At 47.6% G+C, this 26625-nt stretch overlaps 1 protein-coding gene across 1 annotated transcript; it reads left to right on the top strand.

Annotated features, from left to right (window-relative positions):
- The first annotated feature begins 52 nt into the window (after window positions 1–52).
- Window positions 53–18951, top strand: MYLIP (myosin regulatory light chain interacting protein). Its single transcript, XM_004593104.2, has 7 exons — window positions 53–395; window positions 1466–1656; window positions 13594–13779; window positions 14163–14360; window positions 14929–15093; window positions 15837–16257; window positions 17422–18951. The coding sequence occupies exons 1-7, from the start codon at window positions 309–311 to the stop codon at window positions 17509–17511; spliced, it is 1338 nt and encodes a 445-aa protein (XP_004593161.2). The 5' UTR covers window positions 53–308; the 3' UTR covers window positions 17512–18951.
- Window positions 18952–26625: the final 7674 nt, after the last annotated feature.

The raw sequence follows: 26625 nt of genomic DNA, 5'->3' as shown, positions 1-26625 counted from the left end.
GGAGGGGCGGGGTCGCTATATCCGAGGAGTCCCGGTCGCCGCGCAGGCAGTCGGCTGCTGGAGTGCGGCGCCGCCGCGGAGCACCGGGGCCGGCTGGGGCTGGCGGGCAGGCGGCCACGCGAGCGGGGGTGGCGGGGCCGGAGCTGCGGGCGCAGGGCGGGCGTCGGTCTGCGGCCCCCTCTAGGGTCAGCCCTCGCCTAGCCCGGCGCTGGGTGCGAGCTCTCAGCCAGGCGGCATCCCACCATCCCCCCCGGTGTATACACCAAAGAGGAGGCGGCTGTGTGGCAGCAGCGGTGGCGGCCCCAGCCATGCTGTGCTATGTGACGAGGCCGGACGCGGTGCTGATGGAGGTGGAGGTGGAGGCCAAAGCCAACGGCGAGGACTGCCTCAACCAGGTCAGGCGCCCAGGCCAGGGAGGGGGAGTCTCCGGTTGGTCTCCCGAGGCCCATGGGCCTCGAAGCCGGGGCCGGGCGTCCCCTGAGCGCCGCCTGCCAGGGGCTCCCCGCGGCGCTGCAGCGGCAGCTCCGGGCATAGCTCCTCGTCCTCCCTGAGGGCTTGCAGCGCGAGCGAGGGGGGTAGTGGTGGTGGTGGTGGTGGTGGAGGTATGGGGGCGAAATGCTAAGAACAGGCGCCTTGGGTAACCCCCCCCCCCCCCAGTTCCCGCTGGCGCTAGGGCGCAGGCACAGCCACCGAGCATCCCCCTAAGCAAAGCCCGCACTTTGGGCAGAGGAAGGCGGCTTGCACACCTGCCGCAGGTGTGTGCGTGATCACACACACACCGTGGGGTCCTTGCGATGCCACCCACGTCCCCAGAAAGGAGTGACTGGACCCGATCTCAGGCCTTGGGTCCTCTGGCTTCCTGGGGCACACCAGGAGCTGTTGTCTCCTGTAGACCATTGACCTCCTCTGGATTTGCAGGACTCTGGTTGTTGATCACCTGCTGGGCTGTCGAAGCTCGTGCGTTTCCTTCCAGAGTGAGGGGAAACGGCGCAGACCGTGCCTAGCTCCGGAGGCAGGTAGTATATTTGATCCCAGGGACACTGCACCCCTCTGGCTGTGGAAGATGTTCCGGAGAGCCACATGCGAAGCTCAGCTGACACTTGTGGCATGTTTCGCCACTGTGCGTTTGTGTGTTTGGAGTCCAGATGGTTAAAGCTATCCAGATAATAAGCTGCAGAATCCGCTGTGCAGTCTGTGCTGGTGGAGGGAGTTCCGGTGAGCAGAATCAGAAAGAAAATGTGCTGTCCATACCCCCTGCTTTTGAGGAGTGCCCTAGAGGCTAAGGGACAGGAGGACAGGGCTGCCTGCTGTAGCCAGCCAGCAGTTGGCATCACCAGCAAGCATTGTAGCAACCCGTGGGTTTTGTCACAACGCTTGTGGCAGCCTTCAGCCCTGAGTTTCCTCGGATCACAGGTCTCTTTGCTCATCCCCACGGCCTTGTTTTTATTTTTGTTTTTCACTTCAGGTGTGCAGGCGACTGGGCATCATAGAAGTTGACTATTTTGGACTGCAGTTTACCGGTAGCAAAGGTGAAAGTTTATGGCTGAACCTGAGAAACCGGATCTCCCAGCAGATGGATGGGCTTGCCCCTTACAGGCTTAAACTGAGAGTCAAGTTCTTCGTGGAGCCTCATCTCATCTTACAGGAGCAGACTAGGTAAAGTAACACTCCCGTCCACCAACATCAGGTCCGCCTGGGGTTCTGGTGCGGCCTCCCGGCAGTGTTCACCAGGCCAGCATGTTTGGGGCCCCTGCATACCTCCTGTCCTGGAGCGCACTGCCCTTTTGTTGACATGAAGGGGACGCTGTGCAGTTGGCCTGCGTGCGTTTTCCATCTCCTATCTTCAGAGACTTCATGGGAGAGCAGGGTGGCCTTCCCACAAACCCCTGAGTTCATGGTAACATTGAAAAAATAATTATTTTTGAATTATAAAAGAACCAGAAAGAAAAAAACCTGCCCTACTGAGTTGCTGATAGCAGCATCCAGTGCCCGATAGTAACCTCGGCTCGACAGTGTTACTGTAGGTCATTGTGGACGTCTAACAGAAAGCAGGAAGCGTGCCTCTTGGGTTACTTAAACTTGGTCAACTTCTTCAGCTAGTGTCAGATTACAGTATGCAGCAGAAACTCTGACTTTGCACAAACTTTGCAAGTTTTCAAACTCTTAAGGCTGCAGTAACTAACCCAACCCACACAGGGTTGTTGAGTTTCTCTCTCCCTCCTTCCTGAAAAACTTTTCTCTCTCTTTCTCTTTCTCTCTCTCTCCCTCTCCACCATCCACCCCACCCCCCACCAAAACTGTGCACTCCTCAGCACTGCTCGCTGTTTTTCTCAAGGATCAGGGAAACAAGGAAAGTTATGTTTCATATTTGTTGCTGAAATGCAGGACTTCAGTCTTAACCATGGCATGTCCAAAACAGAAAAAAGAAAAAGAGAAATGGTTGCTTTTAAAAACAGCAAACTTGGAACTAAGCTCTAATGTTTATCATAATCTTTTGCCTTGGAAATCTGCCATGCATGTGGAAAATGTGATTCTGAAAATTTTGAATAATGATGACTGAACGGTATCCTGGAGGGATTTTTAAGCATGTTGGGTTCTTTGGTTTACCAAAGAACTGATAGAAACACATTTGAAACACTTTTCTACTTTAAGAGATAGACAAAAATGTCTGAAGGAAGCTGGCATATTGCATTTTGGGTGCTCTTGAAAATGTCTTGCAAAATATTTTAGTGACTGCAGGCGTAAGGATATTGCAGCGGTCTATATTAATCAAAATGGGCTTTTTTTTTTCCTCTAAACTGATTTGTGAAAGTTTCTACTTGACACGTCACTGCTATCACTTGCAATAGAGTATAAACGAAAAAAGTATATACAGTAGAACATACTGGAATGATCGTTATGATTTGCAGTCTTATCAGGGCTACCGGATACAGCCCGGTTTTGATGGCATTAATTTGTTTTTTTTTTGTTTTTATGGATCTGCACAAGCTTGGAGGTCCACATACTTTGCTTTGACAGTGGAGGTGAGGAAGGCATGGCATGTTTGTACTGTGTATGCAGTCAGACTTTGTAGCTACTGACTAGATGGTCTCCCTGGGCTTTCCTGTAATTGGGTTAATAACCTGGTGTCCATTTCATTTTATTCATGCCAGGAACAGAGGCATTTTATGAATTAGAACTTGAATCAAATTTCCTATCTGGGTTTTTCTTCTCTTAGTTTCCTCTGAGTCTGTGACATTCGTGGCTGATTGCACTCAAACATATATGTACTTCAACCAGGTCATTTTAATTGATTGTTGAAAGGTGTTTCATTTTAGGGTTATAATATGTTGCTGAATTTTAATTGTTTTTATGGAGTTGGCTGAAATATCAAACTATAGGAAAATGCCATTTAAGGTTTATTTAGCATTCTGCTTTAGTACCTAGACAACATATTATTAGCATTTGTACCTTTAAATGAGTACATGGGAATTTGAATGGGTCCAGCATATAATTACCATTGTTTTTATATGCATAATACCATAGAACAAAATAATGTAATAAAGCTGGTTGATATACTTTTGATTTGTTATACAGTATTTATACAGGATGCTATGAATATACAACAGGTCTGTTTCTGTAGTGAGTCAACTTGACTTTGACAGCCTAGTTATAAGAGGTGAATTTTCTGCTAAAGCAAGTCATAAGGGTGCATTTAGTATACTGCAAGTGTCTGGACAGTTTATTAAATGGTGCTGAACTAACCTGGCAAAGTTGTCCTCTGTGGACAATTAAAGCAGCCAGCTCACAGTGGAGCTGGCCTAACTAGGAGCCGTTAACACACTAGTTCACATCAGATTAGAGGGGCCGCTAGGAGGATGGCAGCTAGGAAGGCCTGTTTGTGGCAGGACAGGCCCGAGGGCCAGGTGAAAGCCCTGTGTCACTGTACCATCTCCCCCAAGACTGGATTTCCTCTCCTCCTCCATTGAAAACCCCAGAAAAGAGCTCCCCCCCACCCCCAGCAATAGCTTCTTAGCATCCTTACTGCTTGCTTCTGCTCTGTCTGTGTGTTGCTTTCCTGACTAGCTCCGAAGATACAAAGATATGCCAGATGTCTGCCTGGGCCAGCAGAGAGGAAAAGTTCATCTGGTCTCTGATTTGGCCTCCTTTTAAATTTGATTCTGCTCCCCGGATCATGAGCCTGGCTCCTCAAATGGGGGCCCTGCCACATGCAGAGGGGTTGGGGAGGGTGGGGATGTTTTTCACACTCAGCTGGCGTGTTCTTAGAGCTGGCGGCAGCAGGTATTTTCAGCAGATGTTTGCCAGGCTGTGGATTGAAACAAAAAGTGAAACAAATTGATGCATTCTGAAAGTAGCTGTAAAATAATCATCTTGGAAATTCTTGCCTTTCAATGGCTTTGCAGTTATTCACAGCAATTCAGATTGGATTTTGTCAACATTTTCACAACCAGAGATTAGAGAAGTCTGTACTTAATCATCACAGTGGTAATTATTCCCACCCACTGCCAACACAGTCTTGTTTCTCCTGACTTGACCAGAGCTCATACAGTTCTGTGGCCTCTGCGAGGGACAGTCTGGCTCAGTGAAGGCTCACTCAGACCCGACTCCCCTTTCCCAGAAAACACTCCCCCCCCGCCATACAGAGATTCCCAGAAATGATGTAAGCCTAGAGGTTGCATGCCCTCCACATTTCCATGATAGGAATACAGGACGAGCTCCCTGCCACCCTCCTGACCTCGCTGTCTCCTTCGTAGTATCAAGTGACTTAATAACACTACATTTACTTCAGCAGCAGTCTATTTGTTGTCAGTCTAATCATCTAAGTCCTGTTACACAGGGAACTATTAAAGCATTGTACTTTACCCGGTGCACAATTTCCTGTTGAATGAACTAGAAAAATGTGTAAATAAAAATGGAGCAAACTGATATTTCTTGCAGATTTTTTCTTTCAGTTTGCTTGTATAAACTGAAGAGTTGAGAGTGCCTCAAATCTCACCATTAAAAATATATGTTAGTGGTTTTATCCTGTTTGGAACTTGGTCTGTGCTTGGAGTTCTTTTGCTTGCTTTCATCCCTTGCACCTCATGCCAGATATTCTGTGACTATTAATTCCTTTCTCTCACTCTCTTTTTTAAGATTTAGTTATTTTTATTGGAAAGTGAGATCTACATAGGGAAGGAGAGACAGAGAGAAAGATCTTCCATCTGCTGGTTCACTCTCTAAGTGGCTGCAATGGCTGGTGCTGAGCCTATCCAAAGCCAGGAGCCAGGAGCCTCTTCTGGGTCTCCCTTGTGGTTGCAGGGTCCCAAGGATTTGAGTCATCCTCAACTGCTTTCCCAGACCACAAGCAGGGAGCTGGATGGCAATTGGAGCAGCCGGGACGTGAATCGGCACCTATATGGTATCTCAGTGCTTGCCAAGCAAGGACTTTAGGCACTAGGCTACCACACTATGCTTTTTTTTTTTTTTTTTTTTTAAAAGATTATTGACTTACTTGAAAGGCAGCTAGAGAGGGGGAGATAGAGAGATCTTGGATCTGCTGGTTCATTCCCCAAGTGGCTGCAACAGGTGAAACTGTCTGAAGCCAGGAGCCTGGAGCTTTTTCCTGGTCTCCCATGTGGGTGCAGGGGCCCAAACATATGGACCGTGCTCCACTGCTGTCCAAGGTGCTTTAGCAGGGAGCTGGCTCAGAAGTGGAACAGCTGGGACTCAAACCATCACACATGGCATGCTGGCGCCCTAGGTGGTGGTTTTTACTTACTATGCCACAGTGCCAGTTCCCGTTAGTTCCTTTCTAGCATGAACGCCCACTGGCCTGCGCTTTGTATGGTTAAGTGTTTTCCAGCTAAAGCATCAGTTCAGCTAAGTTTAGAAAATGCATAGTCCTAAATATTTATTAACCCAGTATTTCCTTGCCTCCCAACAAAAACAACAACAACAAAAATGCTGCAGACTTTTAGAAACGGGAGAAGTGGCATTATTTATGTTCTGACAGCAGATGCAACGTGCAAACTCTGGGCAAATACAGTAAGCTCAACTCAGCTGAATTGCTTTAGGCCAAGGCTGTGCCTAAGTCCTGTCCCAAGTCTCAGACCTTGGCCCGTGTCGGTGATTTTTCTTCGAGAGGTTCAGGTTGAGGAAGCTCCGAGGGTGCTGATTCTGCATTGGCTGTCCACGATTAAAGTGTCACTTACGATCAGCCTATCAGGCATAGGCCTAAGAATCAAGTGCTAGTTTTGTTTTTTGTTTTTTGTTTTTTTAAACATGTCCAACCACAAAATAAGCCCTGGGAAAGTGAAAAGATAAAAAGACGTGTGTACATTATTTCAAAAGACAGTATTTCGTTTCATTTCATTGAGTTTTTACTTCTGTTGAGACTACGGGATGTCTATGTTAAAATACACACACACACGCACACACACACATGCATTCTAGCCAAGGAACTCACCTGGGCTTGTTCAGACTCCTGGAATTTCTGATACTTACGTAGTTGCATCAAGTACTCAAATAGCATTTAAAAAAAGTCATCAAATGACACATGAAATCTGAGTATTTGGAAGCAGTTGGGGCCAGCTTCAGGGTGACCCCATGTGGAGCAGCTGCAGGACACACCAGATGTGTTCGTTATACCTGGTCCCTGCCCTCTTGTGTAGCAGGAGCAAGATCAGGCAAGAAACTCATATTACAGGTAGTTTAAGAGGTGATTGGGTCTGAGAATGCCTTCATCTTCCCCGGAGGGCAGGGTAAATCTGCATGAGACAAGATTATAGTTAACAGTTTTGAGTCTAGCATGGCCTGGATGGTGTACATAGCCACCTGCTATGTGTCGATGAGCATGTTTTACAAGTGCAGATTTTATGCTTTTAACATGTGGTATTCTTCTGGCATGGGTCATAATCAATTTTGAAATTAGGAATTCCCTTCCCTCGTAACTTTTATCTGCCTTAGATCCTAAGGAGGAACTTTTCCATCAATGATTCTCATTTTGCTTGGGGCATTGAGAAGATTAAAAAAAAAAAAAGAAGAAGGTTTATTTGAAAGAATCACAGGGAGAAAGAGAAAGCTTCCATCTGCTGCTTCACTCCGTAAAAGGCCATAGCAGTTAGGTCTGGGCCTGGAACTCCATCCAGGTGGCCCAATCATGTAGCAAAGGCCCAAGTCCCTGGCACATTAGCAGGGAACTAGATTGGAAGCTGACTGGCCAGGACTGGACCTGTCACCTGCACAGGATGCTAGAGTTGCCGGTAAACAATTCACCTATTGCAGCACAACAGTTGCTTCACTGCAGTGGAGACCTGACTAAGAAATGACCTGGCTGAGTCAAGTTTCCCAGTTGTAAGCCCTCCATGCATGGGTTTGCTGATTCCTTTTAGATGTAGCCATACAGAATTTGCACTGGTGTGTGTGTGTCTGAACCACTTATTGGGAGAATTTTCACACAGGCAGAAAAGTTGAAGATTGAATACCTGTATACTCATATGTACATTCTACTATAACTAGTCTACTTGGCTTTGTTACACTACTTACCAACCCATCTACACCCCTATCAGTCTTTTTGATGTACTTAAGTAAGATGTGCATTAATACATTTTGCTCCCATACTTCAGGACACATGTCAATAACTAGAACTCAGTGTTTGCTTACAGTTTGCTTTTTTCTTTTGATGTAAAAAGTTATGTATAATGAAACGTGCCAATCCTAAGTATACTATTGGAAGAATTTTGACAGAAGGATTTGCTTGTTCTAACAAAACTGTTATCAAGATTTGGATCATGGCCATCCCTCCAGAAAGTTCCCTCCTCCCTGATATTCATACCCCACCTTTCCTCCCCACTCCACAACCACTGTGGCATGTTTTCCACCATAGATTCCAAGGTGTGCATGTTCAGCGTTGTGCTTGTGGAGTCTGGCAGGGTGTACACTTCTGTCTGCGTCCATGGCTCTTCTGGATGATGTTCTTCCAGCTTCCTATTGAAAACACCTGTTTTCCAGCTTGCCGAAACCAAGTTGCTATGGACCCTCTTCCAAATCTTTCTTTGCAGACACATGTGTCTTCATTTCTCTTAAGTAAATCCCTGAGAATAGTAAAGCTGGGTGGCAGAGCAGGTCATGATTCAGTTTTATAACTTGCTGCCAGACCTGCTCCCAAAGCAGTCCCACTGTTCTGTACTCTGTAAGGAAAGGAGGAGAGTCCAATTCCCCCCAGCCCCTCCTCAGGCCTGTGGGAGCTTCAGTTTACATCTCTCTGATGATTGATTGCATTACACGTGTTTTCATGTGCATGGGGGCCTTCCATGTGTGTGAAGGATCTATCAAGTCGTGGACCCAGTTTCACTGTTTGGGTTGCACGAATTCTCCAGATTTCCTAGGTACCAGATCTTTGTCAGATGTGTGCTGTATAAATGTATTTCCTCTTGTAGCTTGCCTGTTTGCCTGATGTCCTTTAGTGGGTAGAAAGTTTTCAATTTTAGTGAAATCTAGCTTATACGTTTTCTTTGCTTTTGTAATTGTTTCTTTGCTGATTGTATCCTAAAAAGCCTTTGCTATGCCCTGGTCATGTTGAGCTTTTAAAGCATTGTGCTTTTAGCTTTTACAATGTTATATAATCCATCTTGAATTGATTTTTGTTTTGCTGAAATTTAAGATAGTAATACCTTCCTCCCCTGCCCCTTCCCCCAAAAAAACCCTCTCATGACCTTCATATGATTGTTTTTAAGTATAACTTAGCAGTCAGACTTTAGTTTAAAATACAGTGACATGGCTAAGTGAGTCGCTGGAGGGATGCGGCTCTGTGATCCAGGTGTAGGGGTCTGACCTGGAGAGCAGGGTTCCCTGTGCCCCGCCCCCTTGCTCTCCACCACCAGCCAGCCTCAGGACAGCTTCTCACAGAAAGTTCCACTACTGCTAACTAGGAGGTGTTTTGTTGTTTTTTTTTAAAGCAGCTACTCTGCCATTTTAAAGATATTTTAGGTTAGTTACATAAATCTCAGGTGTAATTATGAGTCTGGATTTGTCACTTTACATTTGTCATGAAGAGCCCTGCAGACACACATACATACACACACACACAGCATGGCTGGTAAGATGCACAGAGAGTGGAGAGGAGGGGGAGTCTGGAGCAAGACTGTCCTGGGTCCTGGCTGCTGGCCGAGCCACAGTCAGAACTGAGGTCTGTGGTCACTGTGTTTAAGAGATAAATGAACTACTTTGTGCCTCAACATTGCCAGGAGAATTCATTTTTCAAAAAGAGAATTTGAAATACTCAGAAACAGGATTTTATTTTATTTTATTTATTTTTGTTGGAAAGGCAGACTTACAGAAAGAAGGAGATACAGAGATCCTCCATCTGCTGGTTCACTCAAATGCAAGAGCTGAGCTTCTGCGTGCAGGGTCCCAAGGCTGTGGGCCATCCTTAGCTGCCTTCCTAGACTACAGACAAGGGGCTGGATGGGAAGTGGAGCTGCTGCTACATGAACCGGCACCCATATGGGATCCTGGCATTTGTAAAGAAAGGATTGGCCAGTTGAGCCATCACTATTTGCAGACCCTGAAAACCGTATCTTTAGAGTACAAAATTGAGATTTGACACAGCCCTGCAAAGCTGCCTCCCAACCCCCATATTGTTTACTTACTGTACAATGCCAGGGCCACAAGTGACCCAAATGTTCCGCCTTGGGTCCCCGAAGTGTGGTCCATATACTGAAACTATCCACCTGCTTAGTAACTGGGTAATACTTTATCTATTTATTTATATTGGAAAGGCAGGTTTACAGAGAGGAGAGACAAAGAAAAAGGTCTTCAGTCCGCTAGTTCACTCCCCAAGTGGCCGTGACAGCTGGAACTGAGCCAGTCCAAAGCCAGGAGCCTGAAGCTTCTTCGGGGTCTCCCATGCGGGCTCAGGGTCCCAGGACTTTGGGCCGTCTTCTACTGCTTTCCCAGGCCACAAGCAGGGAACTGGACGGGAAGTGTAGTAGCCAGGACACAAACTGGCACCCATGTGGGATCCCAGCGCATGCAGGACAAGCACTTTAGCTACCACACCAGGCCCAAGTGAACCTTTTTAAAGAATAAATTTCACAACAAAACCTGAAGAATGTTTTAACTGAAGTCCCTAGAGGACATGCGCACAGACATTTGCTTAGGACAAAGATGACAGTTGTTCCCAAAGTTTTTTTCCTGTCAGTGGTTGTAGGGTGTATCCTGTATTGAATTAGTTATGTCATCCTCCTCGCTCACCACATCTGCTGGGTTGCTTACCACTGGCAACCTTTCACCCATTTCACTGAAAAGGAGAAGGCAAATCTAGGACCAGATCTTGAGAGGGGAAATAGGAGAAAACACTGCGCTAAAAGCCAGTGCGTTGCGCCACTGTCGGAATCCTTGTTGGAACCATGCCACCCTCCTCATGGCTGTGACTCTATGTCGTGCTAGAGAGCAGGGACTTCCCCCCTTGCCATTCTCCTAGAGAGCAGGGACTTTCTCTCTGTCTCTCTGTCTGTCTCTCTCTCTCTCACACATACACACACACACACCCTGCCAGCTTGCCCCTGGTCTCTTCATAGGAATGCGTTCATTTGTCTTAAAAGGCTAATTCTGTCCACAGAGGAACCACCAGACATGTCCACCTTATAAACCCAGACTGAAAAAGGTTGCCTTATCGCTGTGAAACCTCCAGATGAAGCGAGGGCCTGTGGGAAAGTTTCCATGAGCTGTGAGGAGGGGATTCTTGCAGGCCTGGTAGTCCGGAGTAGAAGGGGTGCGTGGAGCAGGCCAGCTGCACTGGCCCCGCCCCCTCTCGCCTGGTGCCCCACCTGCCAGAGAGGCTCAGCTCCCCGCTTCCCCCCAGGCTGCCCACCCCTGTTTACAGTTGGTGACTGCCTCTTAGCTCTGGTCTCGGAAGCTGCTTCTCCAGCAGTGAGCACGAGCTTGGAACTGGCATCGATTTTGAAACTTGTTTCACCGACCACTTCTTAAAACAGGAAGTGGCTTCTGACTCCCCAGTTGCAAAACAAGTTGAGAGGCTTTTTACACACACAATAACACGTGGTCATTACACAGGCAAGGCTTAGCTTGGGAGATCACCTGAACGTCTGGGCACATGGTGTCTCGAGCAAGCAGCTTTCTAATCACACACCGCCCACTGATCGAAGGCAGAGGCAGGGGCGAGGTCACCATGGCTACGGAGCACCTGGCGAGTGGGGGGGTGGCCCAGCCAACCGGAAGCATCAGGCATAGGAGGGTGCTCAGCCTCAGTCCTCCCATCACCCTTCCAAGCCCCATGATTTCCTTGGCGAGTTCTTGGCCCCGACAGAGGCCCGCTCCTCAGCTTAGCCCTGTGTCAGAAACACTTTAAAGACTTGCAGATGTTTGGGTTAACAACAGCCATGTTTATCCTCCCGGGCCGTTGAGCATGCTGGCTGTGGTTTCTTTACGGAAGCCTTGAGGGGAGCACACTCTTTGGAGGTTTCACCATCCCTCATTATTTCTGTCACTATCAAAGACACAAAAGATTGGGCTGAAGCACTTGCCTGTTTAAGGAGGATGAGTAGCTCTTGTTTGAGACTCCCTGCTGTCTCCGGGAGGCCACACCTGCCCCTCCTTTCCCTTCCCACCCTTTCCCACACAGCATGGCACGCCGTGACCCCTGGGGATCCACAGGGAATTTGCTTCAGGGAACTACGTAGTGGTTCCGGTGCCTCACATAAGATGCTGCAATATTTACATGTGACCCAGGCAGGGCCTCCCACAGCCGTACTTATAATACCTAACACAACAAAAACACTGTGACAACTCCAACATTCAGGGAATGATAACAAGGAGGAAGACGTCTCTGCCTGTCCTAGTTCAGACGAACTGTATAAATTTTATTTTTGACCTTCAATTGAATGTGTGACTTTGGAACTGTGTGGCCATGGAGGGCTGACTGTGCAGAAACAGTGTAGAGGACTGAAGCGAAGGCCACTTGGCCAGAGTGGGCATCACTAGTGGCCCTGAGTCACCCACTCCTAGCAGCTTGTCAGCCTGTGTCAGGCCATCACGAGCCATCAACGGTAGGCTGCAACTTGGCATTTTCCAGAGACAAATTTAATCACCTGGACCAGTCTGTCCCCACGTTTAGATTCTCTCTTCAGACTTGGAGGCAACACAGACGCTACCTGGATTTTTCCTGAGTTCCTAGGTATACCTTTCAGTTCCTTTCAGCCTTGTGTACAGTTAGGACAGGCTGGAAGAGAATGAAACCCAGGTTGTAGTATAAGCTCATCACAGACCACGATAGGCAACTTGATGCGCACTTGTGGAGCCCAAGGATGTCACAGATGCTTGCTGTTAGTGTGTGCAGCCCACGTGGCTGCTGTTATGTCACGTACCTCCTGTACTGGAGAGCGAGTATAGGCCACATAGATGTAAGGCTAGCCGCCTGAGGAGGCTGGGAGCGAGGCCCTCAGGGCAGCGGGCACAGCAAGGCCGCACAGCAGCCAGGCGTGCCTCCAGGGAGAACAGATGGTGTGAAGGTGGGGCGAGGGCGCAGATGGGTCCAAGGGGCGGGGCCAGACTCTGCACACCTCCCGAGTTCAAGCTGCCACCCACAAGAGGAAGCCCTTGAGGGATTCTGAGCAGTGGAGTGATGCCTTTGGATGGGAGTCAAAGAGCTGTAAGGTGGCCTCTCCCAGAGTCACAGGAGAGCACAGCTCCGAAGACAGTGTGCAGCCTGTAACGGTTTCCACTGGGAGAAGTGGATTTAGGTAGGGAAATGATGACCGTAGTCTCAAACCAGCCGAGGGGCTAGAGGGTATCAAGGTGGTGCCTGCTGCCAGCAGGTAGACTCCGGCCAGACTGAGGAAATGGGGATGTTGGAGGTACTGCGAGAGTCTCATCAGACTCTCAGAGTTCCTTTAGATCAATGAGAATCCACATTAAGATCAAGGGTTTGGGGCCTGGTGCAATAGCCTAGCAACTAAAGTCCTTGCCTTGCATGCGCTGGGATCCCATATGGGCGCCAATTCTAATCCCTGCAGCCCCGCTTCCCATCCAGCTCCCTGCTTGTGGCCTGGGAAAGCAGTCAATGACAACCCAAAGCCTTGGGACCCTGCACCCATATGAGAGACCCAGAAGAGTCTCAGGGCTCCTGGCTTTGGATTGGCTCAGATCCAGCCATTGTGGCTGCTTGGGGAGTGAATCATCAGATGGAAGATCTTCCTCTCTGTCTATCCTCCTCTCTGTAAAAGACAAAAAGAAAAAAACAAGGGTTTTTCTTCTTCTTTTTTTTTCTTCTGAATCAAATGATTTTTAGAACTGTACAATGCAGAAGCTTGTGTACCCATGTTATGTATGACCTGGTGCCAAACTTAATAAGATGTGTTTGACTTATAGTTTTTTCCCGGAGAAACTTAGTCTTTAAACTTTCTTTGCCTTAATGTTCATTGGCAGGGAGCAGGTAGGTGGGAATCAGAGTTCTTCAGGCATTGTCCATGTGACTTTATAACTTGCTCCAGTCTTTTTCCTGAAAAGTGTAACATTGCTGAACAGGTGGAACGTGGTGGTAGCCAGCCACACCCGACCGAGCTCAGTCTTCATTGTCACCTTGCTTTGCAGGCATATCTTCTTCTTGCACATCAAGGAGGCCCTCTTGGCCGGCCATCTGCCCTGTTCGCCGGAGCAGGCAGTGGAGCTCTGCGCCCTGCTGGCCCAGACCAAGTTCGGGGACTACAACCAGAACACTGCCAAGTACAGCTACGAGGAGCTGTGCGCCAAGGAGCTCTCCAGCTCGGCCCTGAACAGGTGAGGCTGCTGTTGGAGTGCTAGAGTTGAAAACGTGTGTGTGTAGACGAAGGCGTGAGAGACCCTCACACAGTCTGTGGGTTTCTCGAGGGTTTTTTTTTTTCCAACTAACTTTTCTTCCAAATCACTCTTATCCAACCTGCCCAAAGTTCTGCATAATGTTTCTACTGAATATTACTGAGTATTTGAAAGTCTAGTTCTCGACGAATGTTTTAAAAGAGTGTTTTGTAATGAATTTGCTAAATAAATGAAACTAGAGTTTTAGGATCTTCTGATTCTCATAGACCACAGAGTTCACTTAATTCACCAGGGAGCATTGCGCCGTCTCCAAGCAGTGTCTGATTTAGCTGCCTGCGTAACTCTGCCTTCCCGCTCCCCTATAGCATCGTGGCCAAGCATAAGGAGCTGGAGGGGACCAGCCAGGCCTCGGTGGAGTACCAGGTTCTGCAGATCGTGTCAGCCATGGAGAACTATGGCATCGAGTGGCATTCTGTGAGGGACAGTGAGGGACAGAAGCTCCTCATTGGGGTGGGCCCCGAAGGCATCTCCATCTGCAAAGAAGACTTCAGCCCAATTAACAGGTACCCAGGTCCTGAGGGGTTTTAGGTCTCAGCACATCTGTGTGTCTATAGCTGTCTGTTGCAAGAACAAAAATGATGGAGAGGGCTGCCCTGAGCTGAATGCTTCATTTTGGTATGTGCCTAATAGTTGTTTGTTAAAATGCTAACTCAGCTCCCTGCTTGTGGCCTGAGACAACCGTCAAGGGAGGCAGTAGAATCTCCAAATTGACCTCCGCGTGCACCCAGACTTACTCCAGCACTTTTCATAGTCAGTTATTTCATAAAGTCCTTGGAGAGAATTAAAAGATAAGTTTATCTTGGTGCAAAAAAAAAAAAAATTGGAAATGACATGAATTTTTGTAACACACATTTTCCACCGACCTGTTGAACCCCAGATTACAAAGCTGCTCTCCTGAATGCCTGTGTAACGCAGGGAGAGGGTTCCAGGATGGCCTAGGCGGTCATAGGTCACCTTCAGATTAAGTATCTCATTGTCCAGCTGGGTAGGAACAAAGAAGGACCTTATAGAGAAGCACGCATTGTGGTAAATCACACCTTCTGGGCATGCTCACTCTTCCCCATCTTGCAGGATAGCTTATCCTGTGGTGCAGATGGCCACGCAGTCAGGAAAGAACGTGTACTTGACGGTCACCAAGGAGTCCGGGAACAGCATCGTGCTCCTGTTTAAGATGATCAGCACGAGGGCGGCCAGCGGGCTCTACCGCGCCATCACAGAAACGCACGCTTTCTACAGGCACGTACCGCTCTGGGCTCGGGGCGCTGGCATCGCAGCTCTACCGTTTGTGTGAGAGGCAGGTTTCTGCAGCGATGTACAGTCCTGTGTCCAGGACTTTTACCTAGGATCAGAAGTGGGCTGCTGCTGCGTGTCAGCGACGCTTGAGTCCTTACACTCAGGAAGCACACGTGGGCGCTGCTATGCACTCTTCCCTGCTGGTCTCTCAGCTCCTTCCCGCTGCAGCCCTGAGACAGCCCTGGGTGCCTGGGCCTCGCCACTGCCACTCTGCCCTGTCCCAGCAGCATGATGGCCCGGGCCAGTCCCCCCACCGGGCTGGGAGAGTTGTTGCCCTAATTCCTCCCAGCATACACAGCAAGGATCTTTTGAACAGATTATTGATGACCTCGCCTCATGGGGTGCTTGCTTTTATAAAGCCAAGTTGAGTTGGGCTCAGATATTGGCACAGCTCTACCCAAAAAATCTAGTTGGTGGACTGTCTTAAAATGTCTTCTGTTCAGACAGCTCCACAGAATAGAGAACTGGTAGACATTTAAACAGGAAGGTCAAGGCTCCAGAGAAAAGTGACCTTTCCCCTCCAAAGCTCCTTAGGGCTCTCACTCATATCCAGGAAGAGGGACTGGGCTGCCTGGCTCCTGCCCCCTGTATTTGCAGCTGCTCTGTTGGAGGTATTCTGGGGATCTGTGTCAGGGAGCTGCTTGGACTCCCTGGTGGTAAAGTGACCACTGCTTAACCCCTCGCAGGTGTGACACAGTGACCAGCGCCGTCATGATGCAGTACAGTCGCGACCTGAAGGGCCACCTGGCGTCTCTGTTTCTGAATGAAAACATCAACCTGGGCAAGAAGTACGTCTTCGATATTAGAAGAACATCCAAGGAGGTGTACGACCACGCCAGGAGGGCCCTGTACAATGCGGGCGTTGTGGACCTCATGTCGCGCAGTGACCAGAGCCCTCCCAGCTCCCCGCTGAAGTCCTCCGAGAGCAGCATAAACTGCAGCAGCTGCGAGGGCCTCAGCTGCCAGCAGACGCGGGCGCTGCAGGAGAAGCTGCGCAAGCTGAAGGAGGCCATGCTGTGCATGGTGTGCTGTGAGGAGGAGATCAACTCCACCTTCTGTCCCTGCGGCCACACTGTGTGCTGCGAGAGCTGCGCCGCCCAGCTGCAGGTGAGGCCCGCACCGTGCCCGCTAGCACTGGGGCACAGGCAGCGAGAACGCCCAGAGTCGTGGCTCGCTGGGGCTGTTCCTGGGTGAGCTTGCTGTTCCCAGCAGCAAAAGAAGCCTAGATCACTGGCTCTGCTCGTGTTCAGGGAACAGCGCTTAGATCGACAAGGCAGTGCACCTGATTCGTGGCTGACCGAGGACTGAAGTCCAGGCCTGGTGCCTGCATTTCACCCTGCTACTTACTGTCTGCGGGTCAGGGAGCTAGGCTGTGTTATTTACCTAAAATACTAGGGAAAGCGTACTTCAGGCTGCAAGCGACAATTAACTCTTAATTATCCATCCGTTGTTTGTTGTTTGTCCAGAGACTGTTTATAATTAATTTCCATTATGATTGCATTTGCCTCTAGGGCCCTCTTGGATTGTCTGTTGCTTGTGAGCAAGCTGAAAATAAAACCCAAAAGTAAGAGTAACTATGTAAATAGGGTTTTTTTTTTCCTTTCTCACACCTCAGATTTCCTGTGAAAATAATTTTTTCATTTGGTTTCGTTTCTCAGAAGCATTTGCTAAATGTCACTCTGGGTTTGTGTAAAAGCAGCCCTGAACAACATCTAGTCCTTCGGAAGCTGCTCATTTCAGGGCTGTTTTTGGAGATAAATGATGAGCCCACAGGATACCCGTGTCCTCCTAGGAGCGGCTCACGCTGCCAAGAACAGTCGTGGGTTTGTTTTGTCCTGCCCACGTTGCATTGTGACTCCTGTGCCCAAGTTGCCCCTTAGGGCCCACACGTGCAGAGCCACTCCCCCATCCCGCTCCCCACCGCAGCTGGGCTGAGGCCACGCAGTCTCTACCTAGGATGTGCTAATCTGCAGTAAGCGCCCGTCATGCATGGAAGTCTTACGTCATCACTGTACTCATTGTGCCTTGCTCAGAATTTATAAATCAAATTGATATCTTTCTGTTTATGTGTGTTCGTCATGCTCACGTTGAAGTCCTTGTAAAAGAGGACCTTTCAAACCCATTAGGAAGCAGAGGTTTCTAGCGAATCAAAGCTTCAGAACACCTATAGCCACACACTGACCGAAGAGCCTGGGCATAGCTGGCAGCAGGGGCCCGGGGGTCCAGGCCCACAGAGGTGTCTAACAGGGCCTGTCGCCTTCTGTCTTGCAGTCCTGCCCGGTCTGCAGGTCCCGTGTGGAACATGTCCAGCACGTGTACCTGCCAACCCACACCAGTCTGCTCAATCTCGCCGTCATCTGAGCGGGCCTACGGCACGGACTGGACCTGCCGTATCTCCATGTTCTTCACCATTAGACTCCTAGAGAGATGGATCCCCTAACATCCATCTGCCATGCGACGTGTCAAACACAAAAGTGAAAAATAAAAAAGACTATAGCTCCTCACCCATCCTTGCGTGGAAGCAGCGACCCCAGCGGCGGGACTAGCCCTGGAACGTGGACACGTTTCCTTGGACTTTGCTTTCTGGGGGAATCCAGTAAAGGAATAGATAAAATTGCCTGTAATGTCAGTGAAGTGGCAAAGTAGTCCCCCACAAACCCTCCCCCAAAACAGGGGTGCTCTTTAGGAAATGGTGGTATAAATCTCCGCAGTGTATCCCAAGGTAAGTTTCCTACCTGCAGCAGATTTTGTAAGAATGTGAGTTTTATGAAATTTACTCGGTTCTTTTTGTACGGTCGTGGAACTCCAGACATTTTTTTAATAGGAGATCTTTTTCTTACATAGTCGCCATTTTAATGTCATTTCTGTTTTTATAACTCAGTCGAGCATGCTTGGAAAGGCAAACGGATTTTCAGGATCAATTTTGAGACTTTTAAAAACCTGACCACCGTGTTGTTGAGTTCAACCAAAACATCTGGCTAGGCGGAAGCAGCTAACCTCCCGTGGGCAGCTTCCCACGCTCTGCCCCCAGCCCCACCCAGCGGCCCAGCCTTTTGGTTATCAAATGCTACCATTAGGTTATCAGATTTCTGTGGAGTAGTCAGAGCACTCTTGGAGGCTCCTAAGTTGGTGAAATACATTATTTTAAGATAGGCGTGGGAGAGCATTTCCCTTGGCTGGGTGCTGCAGCTTCCCGCAGGTCCCCTGGGCTGTTCTCAGTTTTCCCAGGCCAAGCTGCCTTGCTGGAACTGAACCGTCAAAGCCTTATCGTAGGTGTCTGCATAGCGCATCCCCCTTTCCCGTTTGTCTGTCTGAAGTATTTTCTTAGGTAAACGCTATAGTAGTGACTTTGGGTTGTCCCTCGGTCTGTTTTAGAGGAGTTTTGCTTCTTTTGGTTCTCTACGTTCTTCAGTTCATTTTCCACTCCCTCTTGGGCGTTTTGAAAGCTGGTCAGCTGGCGGGATTTCCTCGGCTCTTGGGAGACCCTGACGACCTTACCGGGTGCAATACTAGCTGAGTTACAGCTAGAAACCTACACTGTCACTTTACTGAGACATCTGAGTATACTTTTCATATTGCCTTAATGTAGCAGTACTGTGTTTATGCATTTGTTTCTTTGCACAGACATTTTGTCAGATATGAAAACTCTACTTTTTTATGGCGCATATTCGCATATAAGCCTTTATTCCAAGAGGTATTTATTTTTTCACTTGTAAAAATGTTTCCACATAAAGAACTCTGTTATATCCTAGAAGACTTCTGTCTTTTATATTCAAAATAAAGACTTTAAAGCAAACATCACGATTTGTATTGTCAATAGTTTTTGTCTCTTAAGTCAGTTTTGTTCATTTAAAAGAAATAGCCCATGATAATATCACAGTTAATATCTAATTTAGTCTAACTTGGAAAAATTGAATTATGTTTAGAGTATTGGCTCCAACTGAGACTATTTCGCCCAGTTACTCCCCCATCCATAAATCTGGGCTAGCAGATTAGAATTTGGAAGAAAATGGATAACACATACAGGTGGATGAAAAGCAAATATTGGGAAAAAGACTGGACGGTGTAGAAGAAGGGACAGAGTGGCGTATTTTAAGTTAATGCGGACGCCCAACTGGCACTGCGTGTGGGTGTCTTGTGTGGGACAGATGCAAGAGAGTAGGGCTCAGTGCTGGCAGTAGGGATCACAGGCCACAGAGGCCAGAAGTATGCATGTTCCTGCAGGATTGTCAGCCCGCTGCCTCCAGACCCTAACTGCTCGGGGCCTGCCCGCATGTGCTTGTCTAGGGCGACTCAGTGAGGCTGTATGGAGAGGAGCTGTCACACGGAATGCACGCATAACCGCTGAGCTCCTGCAGTAGTTAAAGGAAGTAAAAAAAGGCATGGGAATCTGGGGACCGGCCAATCTCCCATCACTTTCTACTATCGATGCAATTTTGCTCCCTCAACATGAATTGGGCATCTACTAAGTTACTCTTGTAGGCCTGAAAATTTTAACAGTGGTCCTGACATGAATGATTCAGGATGCCTGAATCACGTGCCCAGTATGTATCACAGACACTATTGTTTGTCTTTGTAGATGTAAGAATTTAGCACTGGTGAAGATCCTAGGCGTGTATTAGCCAAGTTAGTGGAAAGATGGATAAAAATAGATCAAGAGGGCCGGGCACAATAGTATAGTGATTAAGGTCCTCTCCTTGCATGCACTGGGATCCCATATGGGCGCCAGTTCTAATCCCGGCAGCCCCACTTCCCATCCAGCTCCCTGCTTGTGGCCTGGGAAAGCAGTCGAGGATGGCCCAAAGCCTTGGGATCCTGCACCACATGGGAGACCCAGAAGAGTCTCTGGGCTCCAAGCTCAGATTGGCTCAGCTCCAGCCATTGCGGCCGCTTGGGGAGTGAATCATCGGACGGAAGATCTTCCTCTCTGTCTCTCCTCTCTGTATATCTGCCTTTCCAATAAAAATAAAATAAATCTTTTAAAAAATAGATCAAGAAGGAGATGACATTGTGCACCTCACCAGACCCTGGTCTCCTCGGGATCAGTAACTAACCTGAAAAACCACTGTGTCAGACGGTGCCTTTAAAACTAGAAAGAAGTAGCAGCTACGCAGGCCCAGGATGGTAGTGATGTGTTGTGAGTGGGAGCCAACAGCAAAGACTCTTCAAAGGAGCTTCCTATGGCACCTGCCGGAGCTAGAATGCAGTTCAATGGGACTGGGACAGTCGACAGGAAGAGAAGCGCTTGACAGCCCCTGATGCTTAACTGACAGGTGGGGCGCGACGAGAAGCCATCAGTAGCAAGCATGTTTAAAAACAAAGCTGGGGGAGGATGCCTTTCTGTCTCTCTCTTTCCAATAAAAATAAACAAATCTTGAAAAAGAGGGAGGAGGCTGGAGCTGGGTCTCTGAAATGACCTGCAGGTGTGGATGGTGAGGCCATGAAGGACACAAGAGAGATCACGCAGGACACAGCCAAGTCAAAAGAAAACCTTGTGGGGTGAGGTCAGTTACGCCAAACACTAACAAAGCCTCCTGCTTGGAGTGCCAGGAAACCATAAAATGTCCGAATTGGGAGATCCTGGGTCTAGAGGAAGAGTGGGTGCACTTTGAAAATTGAACGATGACCATGCAAGTTGCCTGATATTAATAGGCTGGGTGTGTCTGAGGCATGGGAATGGGAGTGACCTGGCGCGGTAGCCTAGCAGCCAGTCCTCACCTTGCATGCTCCAGGATCCCATATGGGCACCAGTTCGTGTCCCTGCTGCTCCATTTCCCATCCAGCTCCCTGCTGGGAAAGCAGTCAAGGACGGCCCAAAGTCTTGGAACCCTACACTTCTGTGGGAGACCTGGAAGAAGTTCCTGGCTCTTGGCTTTGGATCAGCTCAGCTCCAGCCATTGCAGCCACTTGGACAGTAAACTAGCGGATGGAAGATCTTTCTGTCTCTCCTTCTTTCTGTAAATCTGACTTTCCAATAGATAAATAAATACATCTTTGTAAAAAAAAAAGCGTTGTTGGAATAAAGATGGTGGAAGAGGGAAAGGACACGTTTAAACAGACGGGAAAACATTTAATCAGGATGAAGCAGAGAGGACATATTTCAGGAAATAGGAGCAGACAGAACAATGGCAGAGGGGTACCTGGAGACTGAAAGACACAGGAAAGCAGCAGACACAATGGTGTGGTGTAGTAGTGACTGATACTCCAGCGGTATTCAGCTAATGGTGATCTGAATTCCACCAGCAGCCAGAACTCCACCAGCAACCAGGTGGGAAGGGACTCTCACTGGGAGCTTGGGAGGTGAACCCAGACAAAGAACTGTCCGTCCTGCTGGTCTGTTTGATTTGACCAGGAGCAGAGACAGAGCAGCAGATCCCAGAGGGGCAGTGCGAGAACAGAGTGGATTTCATAGCCCAGTAAGCCCCCTAGAGCTGAATTAGGCGCCATTTTGCCTAAGGAGCCAAAGGCAAGGGAAAGGACTGAGCATACGCTGAGCTGAGAGTGAACTCATTTCTGACTCAGTGGACTGCAGCAACACAGCATTCTACAGGTTCCACCAAAGACAGGTCTAGGTAGCCCTCAGACCTGATGGCCAGCAGATCAAGAACTGTAGTGGTGGTACATCAGGTGCCATTTTGGGCACTGTGGCAATAGCTTTGGGACTGCAGGGGACAACAGAGCTCGTGAGAACTCACTGAGTTCTGTGGATTGCACTGGTCCCGCAGGAAAATAATACCGACTGTGGCATCATACTGGTCAAAATAGGTCCGTGTGGCACCCAGACCTAACGTCCAACAGGTTCCGACAAGATCAGGGCCACCAACAACCTAATTATGTAGGACATCTGGTATCTCTCTAGTCCTGCTCCAACCAGAAGTGGGAGAAAGGTTGCAGAGACAACGGTGCAGCCTCAGCATGGTATCACAGGAGGTGGAGAGCGGTGAGCCAGGAGCTGGGGCTGTGGAGTCCACGGTGGAAATCTAACATAAGAACCCAGATCTGGAACTTGCTGGAGGGTGTGGCACAAGTGGCTGCAAGCAAAGAATTGTGTACCAACTGCAACAAGTAAAATCGCATTGCAGACCTGTGGGTGACACAACTTAGAAACCTGCCCCAAGGAGAAGACTCTGCTAACCACAAGCACAATGATCAAGAGCAAAAGAAGAGACAAAGGCACAATGAATATTACTGAAAACTCCCCCTGCAAAGGAGCAAAGCCCTATGCCAACCTCAGAGTTAACTGAGGAAGACATCGAGAAAATGGGGCACACAGAATTCATAAGACTCATTTTAAAGCTTCTGATAAAAATGAGAAGCTCATACGAGAGTTCAAAGAATTTAAGGAAGCAATAAAGCAAATCAAGGTTGATATATCAGAAATTAAGAACATGGTAGAGCAAATTGAAAGTACAATGGATAGTCTCCAAAATAGAATGAAGCAAGCACAAGAAAGAATCTCAGAATTGGAAGATATTTTCTGTCATCAGGGGGAAGCAAACAAAGAGCTGGAAGCAGAGCTGAATCAGGCCAAAGGAAGTATTCAAGAATTGAAAGACACTACGAAGAGGCCAAATATAAGAGTTCTGGGAGTCCCAGAAGGTGCAGAAAGTGAAGCTGAGTCTGCAAATGTATTCAATGAAATAATAAAGGAAATTTTCCCTAATCTAGAGAAAGAATTGGGAAACAAGATCCAGGAGGGGCACAGAACTCCCAACTGGCTTGATCAAAAGTAATCTTTGCCAAGACACATGATCTTCAAGCTCTCTTCAACTGAACATAAGGAAAAGATCCTTAAATGTGCACGTAAAAAAAATCAATTGACATATAAAGGAATGCCAATTAAACTCACAGGAGATCTCTCACAGGAAACTCTACAGGCAAGAAGAAAATGGAGTGACATAGTCCAGATTCTAAAAGAAAAAAAATTGTCAGCCTAGGATAACATATCCAGCAAAGCTTTCTTTTGTCTTTGAAAATGAAATAAAATTCTTCCACAGTCAAGAAAGTTAAAAGAATTTGCCTCTTCCAAACCTGCCCTACAAATGATACTTCAAAATGTTCTCTTCACAGAGAAGAGGATTAGCACCTACCAAAACCAAAGGCAAATGGGAAGAACATCCCAGTAAAATGACAACAGAAGACTAAACCAATGAACAACCCATTCCTAAAATGACAGGACCACACATGTTAAACTCTGAATGTAAATGGCTTAAGCTCAATCAAACGTCATAAATTAGTAGACTGGATTAAAAAACAAAACCCATCTGTTTATTGTCTGGAGGAGACACACTTCACCAACAAAGATCAGTGGAAACTATATCGCATGGGTTTTGTTGTTTTCTGTTAGCTTCATCTCTTCAAAACACTTTCTGTTTATTAAAACATTCAATGACTGGTAGATCATGCAGTGGCATCATTTTCTTCAAGAAGGTTCTTGATTTTCATTTCTTCAGCTACACATTAGTCATTTAATTGCATGTTAGTTTACTTCTTGGTGTTGTTAAATTTTTTTTTTCTCCCTGATGTTGATATTATTTTGTGGCTCTCCATTTAAGGGGATGTATAGTAGCTGTGTAATGGAGATTGTCATATGTAGTAACATGTCATTTAACTTCATGGCATTGTAAATTTCTATTTTTCTTGCTATTGTTGATTTTGTATTATACCTTTTCATTTAAGGGCATGTACAGTAGCTGTGAAATGGAGACTAACATCCAGATGTGAAGATGCAGTATAGTATGCATTTCTGCTTCCAGACGAAGATGGACTTACGATGCAACTGTTTACTGTATCTTGACAATAGGATGCTGGACTATGCCATTGTCCATACCCGCAATGATGGACATATGGCTGTGTATGAAGAATTATGCTTTAGTAATGATATAAAGGAACTAGATGGGTGGGGGAGGGAATTGGGGAGGGGATCAGGGAATATGGAACTGTATCACAAAATGATGATGATAATAATAATAATAATAAAATGTAAAAAAAAAAAAGCGTTACCATGGGAGGAAGCAATAGCAGAGAGGAAGGTTTCGGTTTTGCGCTTTTAGTGGGTCATCCTAGAGGAGAGGCTGGGAAGCCACAGAGCAAAGGATACAGTGGTGGAATGAAACCAAGAGCCTAAATCTGGGCACACTGGAGAGGCTGAGGCCCCACGGGGCTAATCTGCCAAAGAGAATTTATGACGCTAGAACAAAGGCATTCTTTTGCCTTTTTATTAGGAGCTGCAAAAATGAACAGCGCAGCAAGAAATGATTTTCCCCACCCCATCCCATTCCAGTAGGCCAGCTCTGTGCTTATCCCATCACAAGATCGTGCCCCGTGGGTCAACCCTGGGGACTGTCCCCGTAACTCTGCCACCGAACACCAGACTGGGGCTCAGCACACACGTGAAAAGTGCCAACCCTTCCAAGAAACACTTGAGAAAGAACTGCCCTGTCCAACAGGGGGGTTGGGAAGTTTGCCAAGCACTGGGGAAAGGGCAGGAACAAGTTGTTGCACGTGTCACCGAAGCAGGAGGCAGGCAGGGCATGCGTGCATGGTTGCAAGGCACAGGATAAACCAGGAAGAGCGACATCTTTAACAATTTCACCAAGCAACGGAGTGTGAACACTCAGAATTCAAGACAAATACAGCCTTTTGTTGTTTCTCCTGGCTTATATTTAGGGGCTTCTAGAACACTGCCAACTACTTGTGTTCCTATTTACAGAATCTCCCAATAGTTTTTATAAAGACTACATGAAACAGCAAGATACCAAAAGGTTACCCCCTCCGTGCCTCTTAAAAGCAAAACTAGTTGGGGACCACACAAATGACACAGATTTAACGCACCTGCGATTTGCTTAAAGAAAAAAAAATAGTTCCATCAAAAGCTAAACATCTGTTGCTCATAAAACTTAGAATAGCATGCAGAGAAAAACAACACTGGGGGTGAGCCCTTCCGCCTACCAAAATTCTATTCTTATTTGGGATACCGCTCTGTCCCTTGATGAACCAAAAGGGTAACTGACAAAAAAGAATTTATATAAAAAGTGGGGGTGTTTTCTTGTGTGGATGAATATGAGAAATGGGAGAAGGATCCTTCAAAGAGATGAGTTGTTCTTTGTCTTGAAGTAATCACAGAACTGGAATTGATGGACAGGAAAACGGCAAGACGGTGCGGAAGTACTCACGGGTCAGGTGCCCAGTGTGCGACAGACAGGGGGCTGAAAGGGGCTGGTTCCTAAGGAGACTTGGCTGCCAGAACCAGGGCTTCAAGTTCCATATGGTGAGTTGTGTGAAAACACAGGACAGTCTTTATTCATTGGATTCATTCAACCTGCTATTTATTACTTTAGTAATTTGTGGAGTCATATAGCAAACAAATATGCATTAAACAACTAGTCTATAGCAGGTTCTCATTTAAGAATAGGGCAGTGGGTTCTCAACTGGTGATGATTTTGGACTTCAGAAAGATTTGCAGACTTTTTTTTAATGTACTTACTTCAGGAGCTAAGAGAGAAAATGGAAGAAAACTCCTACCCACTGGCTCACTCCCTCAAACATCGAACAGTCGGGATCTAGGAACCAGGAACTTGATCTACGTCTCCCATGTGAGGAACTCAGCCACTTCAACCCTCACCTGTTGTTTCTCAGGGTCTGCCTTAGCAAGAAGCTGTAGTCCAGAGCCAGAGCCAGGACATGGGTTTCAATGTGTATGTGAGTTGCTGAACACACCCCTCTGCTGACATGCTTTCCTGAGCATGCTGGAGGCAAAGTTGCTACTGGCAGTTAGGCCAGAGACGCTACCAAACCTGCAGTGCACAGCGTAAACCCCTTTAAGCAAGGATTCTCCAGCCCCAAAGTCTGAGAGACGCTGTGCTAGTGGAGTACAGGGTCTCAGGAGAGGGCCTTGCCTCTCTCTGGGAAGCCACAGGGACTCGAGGCTGCCATCTCGTCATCTCCTGCACTCCACAGCTGAAGGAGGTACTGGGCACCAGAGGAGAGCAGGGGAAAGTGCCCGTAAGTTGGCTTGAGAGTTTATAAAGTTTCTGGAAGAACATTACACTGAAAGGAGACTTGAAAGATGGGCTGGTAGCAGGGAATGGATGGAAGAGGTGTGGTCACAAAGTAGGCATAACTCGGATGGATATAAGACACACGGTCAGACGGATAGAATGGAGGTGAAGCTGAGAAGTGGGGACTCTTTCCAGGGTCATATTTTAGGCTCTGCCTTTCCCCCACTTCCATGTCCAAGAAAAGAGACGATTTTTTTTTCTTTTTTTAAGATGTATTTATTTTTGTTAGAAAGTCAGATTTACAGCGAGAAGGAGAACCTGCTGGTTCACTCCCTTAATGGAGCAGCCAGGACACGAACCAATTAGCATATGGGAACCCTGCCGCATGCAAGGTGATGACTTTAGCCAGGCAATCACACCAGGCCCAACAGAGCCAGTTCTACCAGCTGCTCCATGCACTATGTTCCATAGATCT

This window comes from Ochotona princeps, chromosome 1 (genome assembly GCF_030435755.1).
Source record: "Ochotona princeps isolate mOchPri1 chromosome 1, mOchPri1.hap1, whole genome shotgun sequence".
NCBI lineage: Eukaryota > Metazoa > Chordata > Mammalia > Lagomorpha > Ochotonidae > Ochotona > Ochotona princeps.
The sequence above is the reverse complement of the archived record's forward strand: the minus strand, read 5'-3'. Positions and strand labels throughout refer to the sequence as shown.